This window comes from Polyodon spathula, chromosome 48, assembly GCF_017654505.1.
Source record: "Polyodon spathula isolate WHYD16114869_AA chromosome 48, ASM1765450v1, whole genome shotgun sequence".
Lineage (NCBI taxonomy): Eukaryota > Metazoa > Chordata > Actinopteri > Acipenseriformes > Polyodontidae > Polyodon > Polyodon spathula.
The window spans coordinates 754,782-773,514 of record NC_054581.1 but is presented as its reverse complement, the minus strand read 5'-3'; the positions used below and the strand labels follow the sequence as shown (position 1 = coordinate 773,514).

Here is an 18,733-nt window from a genome sequence, read left to right as displayed (position 1 = left end):
TGGGAACCAAAAGACACAACGTTTGGATAGATCATATGATGACAGTGCAGCTTATAACTTCCTAAAAACAAGCGAGAGAAAATGGCTGGCCAGTCCGTGCAGCTCTTACTGGCTCAGTTTCAGAAACAAGCAAGCGATCGTTACAAGTGACTGGACAATCTGTACTGGCTTCCTTTCGAGTGGGAGCACTTGAAACCACTGGGCACTTTATAATAAATAATAATAATAATAATAATAATAATAATAATAATAATAATAATAATCTTTATTATATAGCGCCTTTCGTAGTGGACCACCATAACAAAGCGCTTTACAAGAGGCCAGGGTGTGTGAACTGTGCATCAGCTGCAGCGTCGCTTACAACAGAGTCTCACCCCAAAGACGCAGCACAAGGAGGTTCAGTGACTCGCTCAGGGTCCCACACAAGGAGGGCTGAGCTGGGATTTGAACCTCCTGGTTACAAGCCTGTTTCTCTGAAAGGAGAGGTACTTTTTAAGATGAACCCTGGAAACTCTGAGAATATTGTAAACAGTATGTTCCGGCCTACTTTCGGTCTGAGCCTTGGACTGAGGGTGAAAGTGTAGCCAGCTGAACCTATCACTTAGGTGGGGAGCAAGCTTAGACCCTTTCCAAGAGGAGAGTTGGGAATAGAGTTGAAAAGCAAAGGTCTTGTTAGAAGTCTATTTGGATGAAAAGTTAAGGATTTTTCAACAAGTGATACAGCATCAGCTTCTCCGTGACTCAAAGAACTCTGTGGTCTCCAGGCATGTGACTGGAAACAAACAGCAGGAAACCCACAGTCAGACCTAAGGGTTAGACTCGATGCAGAACTGCGAACTTCTGTCACACATATCACTCGCTGTTTTATAGTTTTCCACATTATCTTGTAGTTTGCAATCTGACCATTCAATATGTTATTTATTTTCTACATAGTTTGCTGTGTTTTTACCTGGGGGGGTACCAAAGCAGTACACTTTGAGAAGGGGGTTGGTTCATTCTCTTCTCTGTGCTTCACTTTGAGAAGGGGCTGGTTCATTCTCTTCTCTGTGCTTCACTTTGAGAAGGGGCTGGTTCATTCTCTTCTCTGTGCTTCACTTTGAGAAGGGGCTGGTTCATTTTCTTCTCTGTGCTTTAATAAGGGTCTGGTTCATTATGTGTTCTATGCTTCAGTAATGTACATATTTATCCACAAAATGCAATAAATGAATACATGTCAGAGTCTAGGTCATTGACATTCATGCAATGGGGTCTGTCGGTCTTGGCTGAGCTAAATTGAGTTCAATCTTTGTTCTATGCAACACCTTTGTTAGATTTGCAACCAGCACTGCTAAACGGATACAGTGAGGTTCATGAAGCCCCCTTAGAGATGACTTCAAACTTACAGGCAGATTTTCCAAGCACTTCGCACAAGAGAGAAAGTCTGTAAGTTGTGCTAAGAAATATTTATAACCTGGATACCCTTCCAGCAGTTGTAGATAATACAGTAATTCCTTACCTGTTGCTCACCTCCTCAGATTTTCAGATTTGCCACATTTCTTTATTGTAAAACATGATATATCAGGTACTACACCAGTTAAAAGAAAGTTCTCAGTTTGCATGTCTTATTTTCTTGTTTCAGCAGAGTGTTCTGGGTTACTGGTGAAAGCATGTCACAAGTAGGTGATTGGTTAATGACAGGAAAGAAAGCTTTGAAAGGGATCCCCAGAATTACAGTATTTTGTGAGCCCCTGATCGAAGCCATGCAAAACCCAACACCCCTGGTTCCAGCCCCCTTGCGTGCTTATGAAATCAAACCACAGCATCTGATGAATTGCCAATATATCAAAATAAGCAGATTAATGGTTTGTTTTGATTGATGACTTTAGTAGAGCACACATGAAATTATCAATTAACAAGAGATAAGGAACACGCAGCCATGAATCTTAAAAAGCTGTTAGAAGCTGTTTGAGACGCCTAGTTAAAGCACAGAGCTGTCTAACATTGTCACACATGAGTGCCTACTGTTTCTATATCGCTGAGCGGAAATTGAGATTCTCACACTGAGGTGTTTTCATGCAGGAACTAACAAACAGACCGCAGTGTTCTGATACATTTGCACACTAGTTTATATCCAGAGAAGACACTGCAGCTGTTTCATTAGCTATAGCAGCATTGCCAACGAAGCGTGTGTTTCACGCAGCAAAATCCCTCACCAGTTCAAAAGTGCAATGGAAAGACTTGACGTAGAATATAAAACACCAAGCAACTGAAAGCTTGTGGCTGGAAGCCACAGCGGTCTCACATTTTAACCAAAGGCCTGCAAAGCAAACAGACCTGGCCTATCAATATCCGGTTAGCTATCATTCTCTAGCTGTAATTTGTCATTCACTAGTGGTTTCTGTTTAACAAGGCTTACTAATTATTCTGGCAAAAAAAGGGCGTTTTTCAACCACCTGGTCTTTTTCCTGATAAAATTCTGACAGGAAATGGTTTTAGAAATGATCACTAAGGCATTGTGTATCAGTCTACCCAAACACATTGTGAAAGGGCTTGACGAGGCTTGGTGAATCAACAAGTGATGGCTGGTTCCTCAAACCCTGATTAGCACAAATTAATTCTCCTTGAATATTTCATATGTATTTAATGAACACTGCTTTTAATTTTGTACCCCTGTGCTTGCTTTCACTGCCAACATACTACAGGTTAATCTGCAATAGATCTGGTTGTATTTTCAGTGTTTATATATTTTACCATCACTGCAGCGCTTGGAAAATCTGCCTGTAAGTTAGGTGTCATTCTCTAGTCTAAGGAAAATATAGTTGTTGGAGGAAGTTTGGTCCAGTGGTTAAAGACCAGCGCTTGTCATCAGAAGGTTATGGATTCACATCCTATTCCTGCCACTGCCTTACTGGCTGTGTGTGACCCTGAGAGAGTCACTTCACCTTCTTGCGCTCTGTGGATGAGATGCTAAATCAACACGCTATTGGAAGTGACTCTGCATATAATGTGCGGTTCACAGCCTGCCTCTGGAAAGCACTGTGTGATGGAGGTCGATAAATATATATATATATATATATATATATATATATTACTTTGCTGTCAGTAGCAGTGAATTACCCTGTGGCAGAGTAGAGCCCCTCACAGGTAAACAGGGTTTATTTGTGTAAATAACTTACTTATTTTGCACGATTACCTGCTTTTTTAAAATCCAGTTCATCAATGCACCTAACCGTTCTGCCGTTGACTCGCTTAGTAACAGCGTGGTCTTTATTTTTTTTTTTAAATGTGTTCGTCTTCAGTTGTAAACCTTGTTTTCTGAACCCAGCCCTCGGGATCCTGTTGATTTCCACGTGAGAACGTGGCTGGAATGGATTTTCACTGGCAATGTATTTATTCACTTAAGGGTTACTCAATCGCCCACCCCCCCCCTCCCCCTCCCCTGAAAGGCAGTGTCCAGTCTAGCAGTTCAGTTAAGTTCAGGGTTGTTAATTTGCAACGCTCTGAATAGATTAGCACCCAGTTATCTGCAGGAGTCACTGACCCTGTATCATCCAACCCACACTCTGAGATCACAGGACTGTGGTTCTGCTTCCTGTCCTGTGCTGTGTGTCACGGGTTCTGCTGCGACTCTGACTTCTGCAATCACCCTTGCATTAGTTTCCAATGCTCCTTCTTTATGAGGACACCTGCTGTCAATGGTTTCTGAAACGCACAACAAGGTCGTTCACAGCTTCCTTCCCAAACATCCATGAAATTCAGTTATAAATCTCGGTGCATATGTATAAGGGTACAAACACTGTGCAGAATGCAAGAGGAAGATTTTTGTCAGATGGAAACACAAAACAGAAATTTATCTCAGACACCTGCTGTTTACTTTTTATTTTTTTTTTAATTCTCTTTAAAGTGATCGTAGCTGACAAAATAATTCCATGCTGCGTAGGTCTCAAATGTGCAGTTTTGAAAGAATCGCCTGACAGCAAACATTTATTTTCATTCTAAAATGTGAAACTTTACCACCTAATTTAGAATGTCAGGACATTTTTATTTATTTTTTTTTAATTTATTTTATTCAATTTTTTTGACAAGGCTGGGCTTTGCGTTAGATTTGCTCGTAAATTAAAATGTTACTTCACAACACTGAAGGTTTTACAAACATTAATTAAAATGAAAGAGTATTCGTTAAAAGCTAATTTATTTATTGTGGAATATTCCACGTTTCGTAAGGAACATTTAAAAAAAAAAAAAAAAAAATTACTCGTCCCTGGGTGGGCTTGAACCACCAACCTTTCGGTTAACAGCCGAACGCGCTAACCGATTGCGCCACAGAGACTGCGCTGCGTTTCTGCGCTGCATCACTACAAGACTGCGCTGCGTCACTGCGAGTGCATGTAAGGTTTCCTTTCGACGCTAAAACACTGGTTTCAATGTTGTCATCGCATTACACAGCACACACTTCGAACCAAAGCAACATCAGAAAACAAAGCATACAAATCACGCACGATAAATAACATGCATTTACACACATGCACAGTAATAATCTGTGTTTTTTTTTTGTTGACGGTCTAGGCTAGGAGGAGCGCTTAATCACCTGCTCACTGCTGCTCCATTGCTGGAGTAACAGGTAAAAATACACCTGGATGACAAAACCAGATGAGAGGGCTAGAGAGGTGAGCAAGCCGGGAGAAACCTCCAGCAGCTCAGGGTGACACAAAGCAAACCATAACCTCACAAATATATATCTATATATAGATAAGCAAACTACGTTTTGCATAACTTGTACAATGTGTATTATTATTATTATTATTATTATTTTTATTATTATTACTAAAACTCTTCCAAAAAGAGTCACCGCTCTGCTCATTTGCATACAGCTCCTCGAAGCGGACGCTCATTGGCTCTCGGAAACACTTCGGTCTTTCTCGACATCAGACTCGTGGTTTCTCGGCGGGAGGGTCCGTTCCCACGGTGACGGCTCTCGCGAGAAGCGGTCGGGTTGCTGGGGGCAACGAGGAGTGTGTGTTTTGAGCGGCGCTCGGATAAACAGGATTGTTAAATTTACGATTATAAAGTATATATTATAAAAAAAAGACTGTGTTCTTACACACAATAAGATATATATATATTATATATAAAATATATAAACTTAAGGAGGTTTTTAAACTTAACCCCAAAACGCCGCTATGGGGTTAGCTGGCGATAGAAATTCGATTAATGGTCCCCGGGTAAGTTTTGAACCTTCAAGGCACCCCCATTTCGTTTAAATACATTATTTTTGTTTGTTTTTTTAAAAATTATTTTACTATAAATAAACAATAAAATATGATATAGCACCAGTGCAAAAAAAACAAACAAACAAAAAATCCCCGATTTTATGACTTTTAAACGATGAAACACAGTGTTTTTTGGGGGGTTTTTTTCACGACGTTTTGGCCCGGTTCTTCATCTCTGCAGAAAAAAAAAAAAAAAAAAAGTAAATTAGATTAAAAGTTGTTAAGACTACATACAAAGTATTATATGTTTATGTTGAATGAATTTGACGTAACAAAAGTAATGTCGGAATAGAAATATACAAACTGTAACAAGGGCCATGTGCGTCAAAAAAGGGGGCACAGAGGATGGCAAACCGTCCAAAAAAGCCACAATGGGACAGCTGGGCCAGGGCCCGGGCCGCCCAATAACACACACTATTTTCCCGTCTCGTTTGCAGGTTCCGGTGTTACCGCTGTCGACCCGGTCCCGCCCCTCCAGAACGGACCCGAATCGTGGCTCCGGCAATGCCCGCGATTAGCAGCCTGGTCCCGGCCCGCTTTCTCACGCTGACCGCTCACCTGGTCATCGTCATCACGATCTTCTGGTCCCGGGTACGAGGCAACACACGTGTCTGACGCGACTGAGGCGCCTCATTGATCATTTCAATAATAATAATAATAATAATACTAGACTTCATTGAGGGGAGCTCTGAACCCCAGGACTGGGTGCAGCAGCAGCAGGGCTAGTGTGAGTTTCTAACCCTGCTCAAACTCCTGGCTCCTGATCATTGCAATATTAATAATAATAACAGACTTCATTGAGGGGAGCTCTGAACCCCAGGACTGGGTGCAGCAGCAGCAGCAGGCTAGTGTGAGTTTGTAACCCTGCTCAAACTCCTGGCTCCTGATCATTTCAATATTAATAATAATAGACTTCATTGAGGGGAGCTCTGAACCCCAGGACTGGGTGCAGCAGCAGCAGGGCTAGTGTGAGTTTCTAACCCTGCTCAAACTCCTGGCTCCTGATCATTGCAATATTAATAATAATAACAGACTTCATTGAGGGGAGCTCTGAACCCCAGGACTGGGTGCAGCAGCAGCAGGGCTAGTGTGAGTTTCTAACCCTGCTCAAACTCCTGGCTCCTGATCATTGCAATATTAATAATAATAACAGACCTTCATTGAGGGGAGCTCTGAACCCCAGGACTGGGTGCAGCAGCAGCAGGGCTAGTGTGAGTTTCTAACCCTGCTCAAACTCCTGCCTCCTGATCATTGCAATATTAATAATAATAACAGACTTCATTGAGGGGAGCTCTGAACCCCAGGACTGGGCAGCAGCAGCAGCAGGGCTAGTGTGAGTTTCTAACCCTGCTCAAACTCCTGGCTCCTGATCATTGCAATATTAATAATAATAACAGACTTCATTGAGGGGAGCTCTGAACCCCAGGACTGGGTGCAGCAGCAGCAGGGCTAGTGTGAGTTTGTAACCCTGCTCAAACTCCTGGCTCCTGATCATTGCAATATTAATAATAATAACAGACTTCACTGAGGGGAGCTCTGAACCCCAGGACTGGGTGCAGCAGCAGCAGCAGGGCTAGTGTGAGTTTGTAACCCTGCTCAAACTCCTGGCTCCTGATCATTGCAATATTAATAATAATAACAGACTTCATTGAGGGGAGCTCTGAACCCCAGGACTGGGTGCAGCAGCAGCAGCAGGGCTAGTGTGAGTTTGTAACCCTGCTCAAACTCCTGCCTCCTGATCACTTCAATATTAATAATAATAACAGACTTCACTGAGGGGAGCTCTGAACAGGGTAGTAGGGTGTAATTGATTGCAAGAGCAGTAACGGTGAGGCTGTTGACGGTGTGTGTGAAGAATGACTCTGTGTGTCTGTCTCTCTGTCTCACAGGACAGCAACGTGCTTGCTTGCTTGCCTCTGCAGTACACACAGGAGCAGTACCAAGCAAGGGATACGGAGTAAGTCATGCTTATAATTGGTCTGTGCGTTTTAATTTTTGCGTTTGACACCAGGCACCTCCATTCTTTGTTTAGGCTTTCCGTGTGCCCGTTTGAAAAGGAACAGACATTTCAAAAAACGTGGCTTTTTTTTGTTTTAAAACATGAGTTTTTTTTCAGCCTCAGTCAAGAAATATCGACTGCACTCTGATAGCACACAGAGGATAAACACAGCAAAAAAGCACAGAGAAGCATTTTAAAGCACAGAGAGGTCTGGTAAAGCATAGGGAAGCATTGTAAAGCACAGAGAGGTCTGGTAAAGCATAGGGAAGCATTGTAAAGCACAGAGAGGTCTGGTAAAGCGTAGGGGAGCATTGTAAAGCACAGAGAGGTCTGGTAAAGCGTAGGGAAGCATTGTATAGTACAGAGAGGTGTGGTAAAGCATAGGGAAGCATTGTAAAGCACAGAGAGGTCTGGTAAAGCATGTTTGTAAACCAGCTATTCCCCTGTATTGACTTGTTCCCTGGCTGTGTGTTGCAGGTTGATCGTGGCTCTCTCTGTCACTCTGGGCTTGTTTGTGATCGAGCTGGCCGGCTTCCTGTCTGGCGTTTCCATGTTCAACAGCAGCCAGAGCCTCCTCTGTATCCTTCAAAACACAAACCCGAGCCGCGCAAACACAGCATCAGAGTGCTGTGATCGAGCTCTGCACAAGCATGGGAAACCACAGAGAGGTGTGATCAAGCATATTGAAAAACAAACCAGGGTAAACTAGCACTGACTGTACCTCTCTGTGCTTTACAATGCTTCCCTGTGCTTTCATTGTGCTGTATTACACTTTGCTTTTTGTTTACTATGGGGAATTTTCTTAAGGGTTAGTTTGGCATGGTTTGTTTTTTAATATTTCACTTTGCTATGCTTTTAGTAAGTTTTGTAAAGGCTATCAGGCTGTTGGAGGGTGGTTCATGGTCTCTTCCTGACTCCTTTCTGGCCTGTGCTGTGGTTTGTCCCTGACTCAACCTCGTGTCTGTGCTGTGGTTTGTCCCTGACTGCCCTCGGGTCTGTGCTGTGGTTTGTCCCTGACTCCCTGCCTCTCCTCAGCGATCGCAGCCCATGTCAGCGCCTCCGTGTCGCTCCTCTTCTTCCTCTTTGAGCAGTGGAGCTGCACCCTCTACTGGTGGATATTCGCGTTCTGCAGGTTAGTGACGTGCAGAGAGGGAGGGAAGTGCGACAGGCAGACACGCAGGCAGGCAGAGAGACAGACAGACAGACAGGCAGGCAGAGAGAGACGCATACAGACAGGCAGACACACAAACAGATGCGTCTCTGTGAGTGTTGATGTTGTTTTCCCTGACTGGCGCCCCCTATCAGCTCTGGTGGCTCACTGCAGCGCCTCTGTCTGCCTCTCCTTCTTCGTGTTCCAGCAGTGGGAGTGCTGGACCTACTGGTACATGTTCGGGTTCTGCAGGTACAAACTGGGCTTGCATTTCAAATACAGGCAGTCCAGTCGCCTGGCCTTTCACATGCAGCCTGATACATGAGGAGGCTCGGGGCTCCAGCGGTTTGAGAAGGGGGCTTGAGGATCAAATCCCGGCTCGGCCACTGACTCACTGTGACCCTGAGCGAGTCACTGAACTTCCTTGGGCTCCGTCCTTTGGATGAGACGCAAAACAAGCGAGGTCCTATTGGAAGAGACTCTGCAGCAGCAGCCGCAGCTGTTGATGATGCAGAGTTCACCCCCCTAGTCTCTGGAAATCGCTTTGGATAAAAGCATCTGCTAAATGACAATAATAATAATAATAATAATAATAATAATAATAATTACAGTATCAATAATTTCCATTCCCTTTTCATCAATTCCAACACATCATTGTTATAAATTGTGCTCTGCAAATATTTTGTAAAATTATCTTCTCACAGCAGGCAGTGCAAAGGACTTGAAATTATTATTAAATTTTTAAGCCGCTCTAAAATATCAATTGGGAATTGTGGGGTTTTTTTTTGTTTTTTTAAAGGAATTCGTGCTTTTTTTTTAAAAAAATTATATTATAACTGCTTAAATTAAGTGAAATATTTTGCGTTCTTTTGTTTATCGTTGGTTCATAATTTGTTATTTTTCTCTTTTTCCAGCGCTCTCCCGGCGGTGATGGAGATCGTGATTTTCATCGCGGTGTTTGGTCTCAAAAAAAAAGCGCTGTGACCTGGACTGTAGAATCAGCACAGCAATAAACTCGGCACGGCACGGCACGGCACGGCACCAGCTTTAAATCCATTTCCACTGCTGTGCTTTTACTGTGGGAATGTCTGTAAGGGCCCTTCCTTCTATATCTATATCAGCACTTCTCAAACCCGGTCCTGGGGACCCCCTGTGGCTGCTGGTTCTCATTCCAACCCAGCTCTCAATTACTGAACTAGACCCTTCATTGTGATAATTTCCTTAATTAGACATGTTTTACTTGTTTTCAGATCTTAAACAGTTGCAGTTTGAGTTACTTATCAAATGTTATAGCTGACTTCAACTATGCAACTGTTTAAGAGCTGAAAACAAGTATAAAGGTCTAATTAAGCACATTATCAGTTCAATGAAGGGTCTAGTTCAGTAATTGAGAGCTGGGTTGGAATTAGAACCAGCAGCCACAGGGGCTCCCCAGGACCGGGTTTGAGAAGCCCTGATCTGTATCTGTATAAGTGTGGCAGGAGGAGGAACTGCAGTGCATCTCATGTTTATATATAGATAGATAGATAGATAGATAGATAGGTGTGTGTGTGTGTGTGTGTGTGTGTGTGTGTGTGTGTATATATATATATAATCTGTATATTTTCAACTGAAAATTATTGTGTTGTGTGTTTTTATATGGTCTTTTTATATGGAGAAAGTAATAAAAATAATAATCTCACTAATTCCACAGCTCGTTGCTCCAGTGTGTGTTTATGTGTATATTCTGGTCAGTGTGGGTCACATCAGATAGCTGACCTCAGAAGCCGGTCGTGGTCCCCTAATCTCATGCCCCTGTTTCTCCCTGGATCGTCCCAGTTTTGAGGAATTCAGTCTGCTTCCCGGGACGCTAAACGCCAGTTTCTATAGACTTTGAGCAGGCGCTTGATATATCAGGATGCAACATCTCTGCGATGGACGCGGATCAATATGAATCTGTTGTCAATATTGTAAATGGAGTAGTGAGATTATCGGTGCTTTCTGTTCTGTACAGGATTTCAAATCGAACCGCACGTCACGTGACTGTGAAGCGGTTTTACATTAACTTGGATCAGATTAGTAAGCAGAGGTGTTAAATGTGCATTGGAAATATCACGTGGGAGATACTGAAATTGTAGAAGGAATCTGTGAAAAAGACCTAGGAGTTTGTTGACTCAGAAATGTCTTCATCTAGACAATGTGGGGAAGCTATTTAAATGGCCAACGAGATGCTCAGACATATTGTGACAAGTGTTGAATTTAAATCAATGGCAGTAATGTTAAAACCGTACAATGCATTAGTAAGACCTCATCTGGAATATTCTGTTCAGTTGTGGTCACCTCACTACAAAAAGGATATTGCTGCTCTAGAAAGAGCGCAAAGAAGAGCAACCGGAATTATCCCGGGTTTAAAAGGCGTGTCATATGCAGACAGGCTGAAAGAATTGAATCTATTCAGTCTTGAACAAAAAAGACGATCTGATTCAAGCATTCAGAATCCTAAAAGGTATTGAGAATGTCATCCCAGGGGGGGCTCGATCTGAAAAAAGAAACAAGGACCAGGGGTCACACAAAAGGAGATTAGATAAAGGGGCATTCAGAACAGAAAATAGGAGGCACTTTCTTACACAGAGAATTGTGAGAGTCTGGAACCGACTCCCCAGTAATGTTGTTGAAGCCGACACCCTGGGATCCTTCAAGAAGCTGCTTGATGAGATTCTGGGATCAATAAGCTACTAACAACCAAACGAGCAAGATGGTGCAGAACGGCCTCCTCTCGTTTGTAAACTTATATTCTGCTGCCCCGCCAGATCAGAATGTGTTGATGTTTCTAATATTTTGGCCGATCACTTATAATGAACCAAATGGTCTGGTGAGGGAGGAGGGAGGAGGGAGGAGGGCGTGTTCTGATTGGCCGGTTCGAGAAGGAATGACACGCTCTGGTCGAATCAGCTCGCCTCCGCCTTTTGCCTTTAAACCAACCGCTAGCCGGTGACGCGCGTTCAGGGGCGGGAAGCATCCAATGAGAAGAGAGGAGAGTTTTTTTGAATGCTGGCGGTTGCGCGGCGGAGCGCGAGAGAGACTCGGGCTGCTGAATTAAGAGTAAATATCGAGGTAAACAAACAAACAAACAAACAAACAAACAAACAAACAAGCAAGCAGAGCAACCCGGCTGTTATCGAAGCGCAATGCGCTTTCACATGAGGCAGTAGACGCGTGTTTTGTCCGAATTGCGGCTCCCGTTGCGAGTGTATTTGTGTAGTCGTGTTTTTGTGTAGTTGTGTAGTTGTGTCCTCAGTTTAAATGCTCGGTTGTGTTTCCACACAGAGAGTTTTGTTTTGCTGATAATCGGCACTCAGCTGAAGGCTCCGGTCTTCACCCGCGTTTGAAATGGACCGGATCGGAGCGGCTGTGTTTGAAACCCTGAACAAATATAACCCGACCCGCAAAAGCTGTTTGATTTTTGCTCCAGTTTTTTTCACAAAGCGGCTCTTAGTTTATTTTTTGACCCGCCTTTAAAATAGAAATCCGCTCGGCAATTCTGTGCGGGTTAAATATTAATGTGTGTTTTTATTATGTTCAAGTGGGTTGGGCAGTCAAGTGCGTGTGAACTTGAAAAAAGGACTTGCGATTTAAAAAGCCCGTTTGGTTATTTCACAGAGAAATCAACGCGTTTTCACTATGAACGCGTTTCAGCTGTGATCTGAAGCCCTGATCTTTGTTATTATTATTATTATTATTATTATTATTATTATTATTATTATTAGGGTCTGCTTTTGCCTGACGCGCTGCGCTTCCTCTCTCCCCCGCCAGGGGGCGCCACGGGTTCAGCTGCTTGAACCGCCTCGATACTGAAGACCTTGAGAGACCTTCCAGTAAAAACACGCCAAGTCTTTAACAGTTAGAGAGGCCGGGGGGGGGATGATAAACTAGTCGGTGTAAATCTATTCCCCCGCTCTCATCCGATCTCTTTCTTTCAGGAGCAATGTCTTCCAAAGAGAATGTGCCCCCAGTTAGCAGCTCCACACCACAGGTAAGCCCTCTACTGCCCAGCCCCCTCGGGCAAGAGGGGGGGTCCAGCCCCGGTCCTGGAGAGCCACAATCCTGTGAGTTTTCTGGGTCTGTTTGAATCATCTCTGGTTTGGGATGTGCGTCTCTCCAGGCCCAGGGTTCCAGTAGGTCTCCGTGTCCCCTGTAACTCTCTCCTCTTCTGTTCCAGTTTTTCACCCCTCTCGGGCTCGGCGGTCCTCAGCGTGTCCCGAAGAGCAGTTCTGAAGCCAGTGTCCGGACCGTGGCAGTGTCGGGTCAGTCCTGCAGGGGGGGGGGGGTCGCTGCGTGCTCCTGGCACTGGATCACACCTTGATGCTGAATTCCAGGACTGTGTTTGGTATCAGACCTGTCTGTGCTCTACCATGCTTTACTCATTGTGTTTATGGTGAAGTGTGCCACTTGCTAGAAGAGCCCTAGATGTTGCATTCATACAGCTCATGTTTCCATGTATAGAAATTAAAGGTTGTGGTTTTTTCTCACAAACATTCACGATACAATCTTGTGTCTCCTTGCAGGTCCTGGGAGAGTCACGGCTGAACCTCCTGCCCAGTGAGAGCCTTTTATTCACAGTTAGAGCTCAGATCAGTGTTTGGGCTCATTCCTTCATCAGTCTTAGGTTTCTTCTAGTTTCAGTAACACTGCAGTAAACGCTAGTCTGCTTGACCCTGTCTCTTGTTGGGGTGTGTCGACCCTGTGTCTGTTGTTGGGGTGTGTCGACCCTGTGTCTCCCCCTTGTCTCTGCAGGGAGCCGTTCTCTCTCAAGGATTTCGAGATCGGACGGCCGCTGGGGAAGGGGAAGTTCGGGAACGTGTACCTGGCCCGGGACCGAGAGATTAACTTCATACTGGCCCTCAAGGTCATTTTCAAGTCCCAGATCGAGAAGGAGGCGATGGAGCACCAGCTTCGCAGAGAGGTTGAGATCCAGTCCCGTCTCAGGTGAGTGTCCGAGGGGAGGGGATTCAAACACAAGGATCGTGTGACTCTGCAACAGGACCCCTTTCCATTCCTGGACTTGTATTTTCTCCCTTACTGGTTCTGTGTGAGTTGGGTGCGCAGGTGTGCACCTCTGTGTTAATCTGACTCTCTCTCGCCCCCCTGCAGGCACCCCAACATCCTGCGCTTCTATAACTACTTCCACGACCGCAAGCGCGTGTTTCTGATGCTGGAGTACGCACCGCGGGGGGAGCTGTACAAGGAGCTGCAGCGCTGCCAACGCTTCGACGAGCAGCGCAGCGCCACGGTGAGGAGAGGGGTGCACAGGGTGCAGGGCACTGCTACAGAGAGAGGGGCAGTATTAGGAGCAAACTGGCTGTCTTGTGTTGCTCTGCAGTGTATAGCGGTGTTGATAATGGATGGGTTTAGTTGTGTGTGTTTGTGGTGCTCTGCAGTGTATAGCGGTGTTGATAATGGATGGGTTTAGTTGTGTGTGTTTGTGGTGCTCTGCAGTGTATAGCGGTGTTGATAATGGATGGGTTTAGTTGTGTGTTTGTGTTGCTCTGCAGTATATAGAGGTGTTGATAATGGATGGGTTTAGTTGTGTGTGTTTGTGTTGCTCTGCAGTGTATAGAGGTGTTGATAATGGATGGGTTTAGTTGTTTGTGTTTGTGTTGCTCTGCAGTGTATAGAGGTGTTGATAATGGATGGGTTTAGTTGTTTGTGTTTGTGTTGCTCTGCAGTGTATAGAGGGTGTTGATAATGGATGGGTTTAGTTGTGTGTTTTTGTGTTGCTCTGCAGTGTATAGCGGTGTTGATAATGGATGGGTTTAGTTGTGTGTTTTGTGTTGCTCTGCAGTGTATAGAGGTGTTGATAATGGATGGGTTTAGTTGTGTGTGTTTGTGTTGCTCTGCAGTGTATAGCGGTGTTGATAATGGATGGGTTTAGTTGTTTGTGTTTGTGTTGCTCTGCAGTGTATAGAGGTGTTGATAATGGATGGGTTTAGTTGTGTGTTTTGTGTTGCTCTGCAGTATATAGAGGTGTTGATAATGGATGGGTTGGTTGTGTGTGTTTGTGTTGCTCTGCAGTATATAGAGGTGTTGATAATGGATGGGTTTAGTTGTGTGTGTTTGTGTTGCTCTGCAGTGTATAGAGGTGTTGATAATGGATGGGTTTAGTTGTGTGTGTTTGTGTTGCTCTGCAGTATATAGAGGTGTTGATAATGGATGGGTTTAGTTGTGTGTTTGTGTTGCTCTGCAGTATATAGAGGTGTTGATAATGGATGGGTTTAGTTGTGTGTGTTTGTGTTGCTCTGCAGTATATAGAGGTGTTGATAATGGATGGGTTTAGTTGTGTGTGTTTGTGTTGCTCTGCAGTGTATAGAGGTGTTGATAATGGATGGGTTTAGTTGTGTGTTTTGTGTTGCTCTGCAGTATATAGAGGTGTTGATAATGGATGGGTTTAGTTGTGTGTGTTTGTGTTGCTCTGCAGTATATAGAGGTGTTGATAATGGATGGGTTTAGTTGTGTGTTTGTGTTGCTCTGCAGTGTATAGAGGTGTTGATAATGGATGGGTTTAGTTGTGTGTGTTTGTGTTGCTCTGCAGTATATAGAGGTGTTGATAATGGATGGGTTTAGTTGTGTGTGTTTGTGTTGCTCTGCAGTGTATAGCGGTGTTGATAATGGATGGGTTTAGTTGTTTGTGTTTGTGTTGCTCTGCAGTGTATAGAGGTGTTGATAATGGATGGGTTTAGTTGTGTGTGTTTGTGTTGCTCTGCAGTATATAGAGGTGTTGATAATGGATGGGTTTAGTTGTTTGTGTTTGTGTTGCTCTGCAGTGTATAGAGGTGTTGATAATGGATGGGTTTAGTTGTCTGTGTTTGTGTTGCTCTGCAGTATATAGAGGTGTTGATAATGGATGGGTTTAGTTGTTTGTGTTTGTGTTGCTCTGCAGTGTATAGGGGTGTTGATAATGGATGGGTTTAGTTGTTTGTGTTTGTGTTGCTCTGCAGTGTATAGGGGTGTTGATAATGGATGGGTTTAGTTGTTTGTGTTTGTGTTGCTCTGCAGTGTATAGAGGTGTTGATAATGGATGGGTTTAGTTGTGTGTGTTTGTGTTGCTCTGCAGTATATAGAGGTGTTGATAATGGATGGGTTTAGTTGTGTGTGTTTGTGTTGCTCTGCAGTGTATAGAGGTGTTGATAATGGATGGGTTTAGTTGTTTGTGTTTGTGTTGCTCTGCAGTGTATAGAGGTGTTGATAATGGATGGGTTTAGTTGTGTGTTTGTGTTGCTCTGCAGTATATAGAGGAGGTGTCAGATGCCCTGCAGTATTGCCACGAGCAGAAAGTGATCCATCGAGACATCAAGCCAGAGAACCTGCTGCTGGGCTTCAGGGGGGAGCTCAAGATAGCGGACTTCGGCTGGTCTGTGCACGCGCCCTCCATGAGGTGAGGGGGGGGGACCCTGTGTGGGGGGGGGCGGTATTGTATCACTATTTGCTTGGCTAGTGTAAATTTTCTCTCTCATTTCACATCATTCCTGCTACAGTTCTGCAGCGAGTAATGGGGGGAGTTATTGATTCGAGAGACGCCTTCATCCAAGGAGGCTTCCCGGGGCTACAGGGCAGGGTTACAGCATTCACACTGAAACAGGTCCGCTTACAGAAAGTGGAGGCTAACACAGCGAAAACACTGCATGAAATAAGATGCAAGAAGTGAGGGTCACATCAACTTAATCTGCAGTGAGACACGAGGGGGTCTCTGTTGGTGCTGACAAGACTTTTCGTGTTTCAGTATTAGAGTAGCTATTGTGTGTGTTATGCATAGTGACTGTGAACCTATGAAGAGATTTTCAATATTTCATGCAGGACAGGTTACGTTGAGAGAATATTTAAATATTCAACCATGAATGGCCCGCTGCTCTTTGTAAACCTGCTCTCCTCCCCCCCCCTCCCCTCCTCATAAGGCGTAAGACGATGTGCGGGACTCTGGACTACCTCCCCCCTGAGATGATTGAAGGGAAGACCTACAATGAGAATGCAGACCTGTGGTGTGTGGGGGTGCTCTGCTACGAGTTCCTGGTGGGGAACCCCCCCTTCGAGACCGCCAGCCACAGCGAGACCTACACCCGGATCACCAAGGTGAGTATGGGGTGGGTGGGTGGGGGGTCTCCCTGGCAGCGGGGTACCCCTCAACCAACCACCGAGCCTCACAGCCAATGCATTGCAGTGTGTCTGCATTGCCATTTTGCAATTCATTTTGGCCAGGGTATAGTTAGCAACTTTCTGTAAGCACTGAACCACCGAGAGGCTCCGCAGTGTCCAGCCCTGTCCTCTCCTCTCCCTCCCCAGGTGGACATGCAGTTCCCCAGCATCATCTCTCCCGGCGCGCGGGACCTCATCTCCAGCCTCCTCAGGCACTGCCCCCCCATGCGGCTGCCCCTGAAGAAAGTGCTGGAGCACACCTGGGTGAAAACCAACTCCCGCAGGGTGCTGCCCCCAGTGTACCACCCCAAGAGCTGAGCCCAGGCCAGCCACACGCGTGTTACAACCGCCCCCACACGCCTACTACTGCTGCTGCTGCTCGGGCGAAGGTGTGCCTTGGTCACAGTAAAAACAGAAATGGATCAGAGCGCTATGCAATGGTGGTCTGATTTCCAGCCCTGTTCCTGAAGAGGGACCTGCTTTTAAACCACACCTGGACTCAAAGGACTGGGAGAACTGGTGTAGCTGGTTCACACCTCTTGACTTCTATAATGTGCGTCTCACACTGATGTTTTCTGTATTGTCTCTCCTCTTGTGGTCTGGTTTCAGGGACAGTGAGGTATTTTATTCTGTTGTCTGGAATCTCGCTGTAAATATATATTCTGTGCAAATTTAATAAAGGTTGTGTTTCTGTTCCCTCACCTCTTAGTGGTCTGTTCGAGGAGGCATACTTCTCCTTCCCCACCGTACCTGTGCATTTGCATGCATGTGGTGGTGTCGTTTCAAAGCGAAGCACAGAGAGGACACGCACGTTTTTCGTGTGGTTTTTCCCTCCTTAAGCAGTTTGGCTTGCATTTACAACCCACTCCCTCACTGCTGTTAAGATTTAATTTTTGTATTATAAATAAAAGTGGTGTTGATGTTATAACACCCTAATGAAATTGATAGGAGTTCACATCACCAGCTTTGCACAGTTTTGCACTTTTTCGTGTTTTTATTGTTTTTTTTTCTAATTCCCTGACAATGATATATATAAGACAAAAACCAAATGTCTTAATTCTTAGGGGGGTGCTTTTTAAAAGGTTTTTTTTTTTTTTTTTTTAAATAAAATCAACGTGCCTAATGTTGTACAGTGACTCGTTTTAACGATATAATATTACACTAACCAAGCAGGGACTGTTAAATATGACACTTCGCTGAGAGAGCGAGTGAACACACACAACCAAATAAAGACTGTCCATCCGGTCACATACTAACCAAACTGTATTGAAGGTAGCGCGGCCGAGCGGTCTAAGGCGCTGGATTAAGACTCCAGTCTCTTTGAGGACGTTGATACGAATCCCACCGCTGCCAAGAAATCTAATAAATATTATATGTGTGTGTATATATATATATATATATGTGTGTGTGTGTGTGTGTGTGTTTGTGTATCTATCTATCGGTCATATAGTATATATATATATTAGAATATATCGAAACGTTGGGCAGCTGGCTCTTTGAGCTAATATATATATATATATATATATTTGGTAATTATATATATATATATATATATATAATAAAAGTGGTGTGTGTTTAAATATTCAAATAATGGTTAATACAGTTTGAAGACAGTACTACCGAATACATCTCATATTTGTCTATCACAACAGATGCACATTATATAACATATTTAACTATAATTGTGTGTCAGTTTTGTAACCACTTTTTTTTTTTTTTTTTTTTTCTGACGCTTCTTTTTTTAAATCAAGTATAATAATATCCCCTAATATTAATAATACTTAATCAGTATTGTAGGCTGTTTGTAGGCAACAGGTGACGCAAGCCGGGGTGTCCCGGATGGCGAGTGACGTCAGCGAGCCGCCTGTGTTCTGTGGGGAGAGACCCGCCGAGCCGCCATATTACAGTGCGAGTGAGCAGCGAGAGCTCATTACCATCGGCGAGATTCAGCCTTATTAGCAATTATTATCACTTAATTTAAGTAGGGGAGGATGTTGTTCGTCCCGTGTCCACTGCGTTCGGCCCACAGGGCCTACCGCTCACTGCAGTCGCTGGGGGGCAGACACCCCTCTTACTGGGCGGCTCGGCGGTATAATGTCACGCTCACTCGTCGCTCTAGAGTAATGGTAGCCGCTCTAAGTCGGAATAATCGTTAATAATAGTGAATAA

General features: G+C 44.4%; 3 protein-coding genes and 1 non-coding gene across 6 annotated transcripts in view; 3 read left to right on the top strand and 1 right to left on the bottom strand.

Annotated features, from left to right (window-relative positions):
• Window positions 1–4,235: 4,235 nt before the first annotated feature.
• Window positions 4,236–4,309, bottom strand: trnan-guu. Its single transcript has one exon. It is a non-coding gene; the product is annotated as a tRNA-Asn (tRNA).
• A 1,363-nt stretch (window positions 4,310–5,672) lies between these two features.
• LOC121306592 (transmembrane protein 107-like) lies at window positions 5,673–9,593 on the top strand. Of its 2 annotated transcripts, none has more exons than XM_041238405.1 (5): window positions 5,673–5,840; window positions 7,139–7,206; window positions 7,726–7,826; window positions 8,554–8,650; window positions 9,313–9,593. In XM_041238405.1, exons 1-5 carry the CDS (start codon window positions 5,754–5,756, stop codon window positions 9,380–9,382), a joined length of 423 nt encoding a protein of 140 aa, XP_041094339.1. In that variant the 5' UTR covers window positions 5,673–5,753; the 3' UTR covers window positions 9,383–9,593. The 2 variants fall into 2 exon arrangements, with proteins under 2 accessions (XP_041094339.1, XP_041094340.1); XM_041238406.1 differs by lacking the exon at window positions 8,554–8,650 and adding an exon at window positions 8,284–8,380.
• A 1,819-nt stretch (window positions 9,594–11,412) lies between these two features.
• On the top strand, window positions 11,413–17,284 carry LOC121306558 (aurora kinase B-like). 2 transcript variants are annotated; one of them, XM_041238351.1, is made up of 9 exons: window positions 11,413–11,491; window positions 12,358–12,410; window positions 12,597–12,681; window positions 12,943–12,976; window positions 13,172–13,363; window positions 13,529–13,667; window positions 15,661–15,809; window positions 16,327–16,501; window positions 16,712–17,284. In XM_041238351.1, exons 2-9 carry the CDS (start codon window positions 12,363–12,365, stop codon window positions 16,880–16,882), a joined length of 993 nt encoding a protein of 330 aa, XP_041094285.1. In that variant the 5' UTR covers window positions 11,413–11,491; window positions 12,358–12,362; the 3' UTR covers window positions 16,883–17,284. The 2 variants fall into 2 exon arrangements, with proteins under 2 accessions (XP_041094285.1, XP_041094284.1); XM_041238350.1 differs by lacking the exon at window positions 11,413–11,491 and having other exon boundaries at window positions 11,588–12,410.
• Window positions 17,285–18,403: 1,119 nt separating this feature from the next.
• The window catches only part of LOC121306474 (vesicle-associated membrane protein 2-like), a 13,564-nt gene continuing 13,234 nt past the window's right edge, over window positions 18,404–18,733 (top strand). Inside the window, exon 1 of the mRNA XM_041238194.1 lies at window positions 18,404–18,503. Coding sequence (XP_041094128.1) covers window positions 18,404–18,503 — 100 coding nt within the window. The remainder of the gene's footprint in view (window positions 18,504–18,733) is intronic.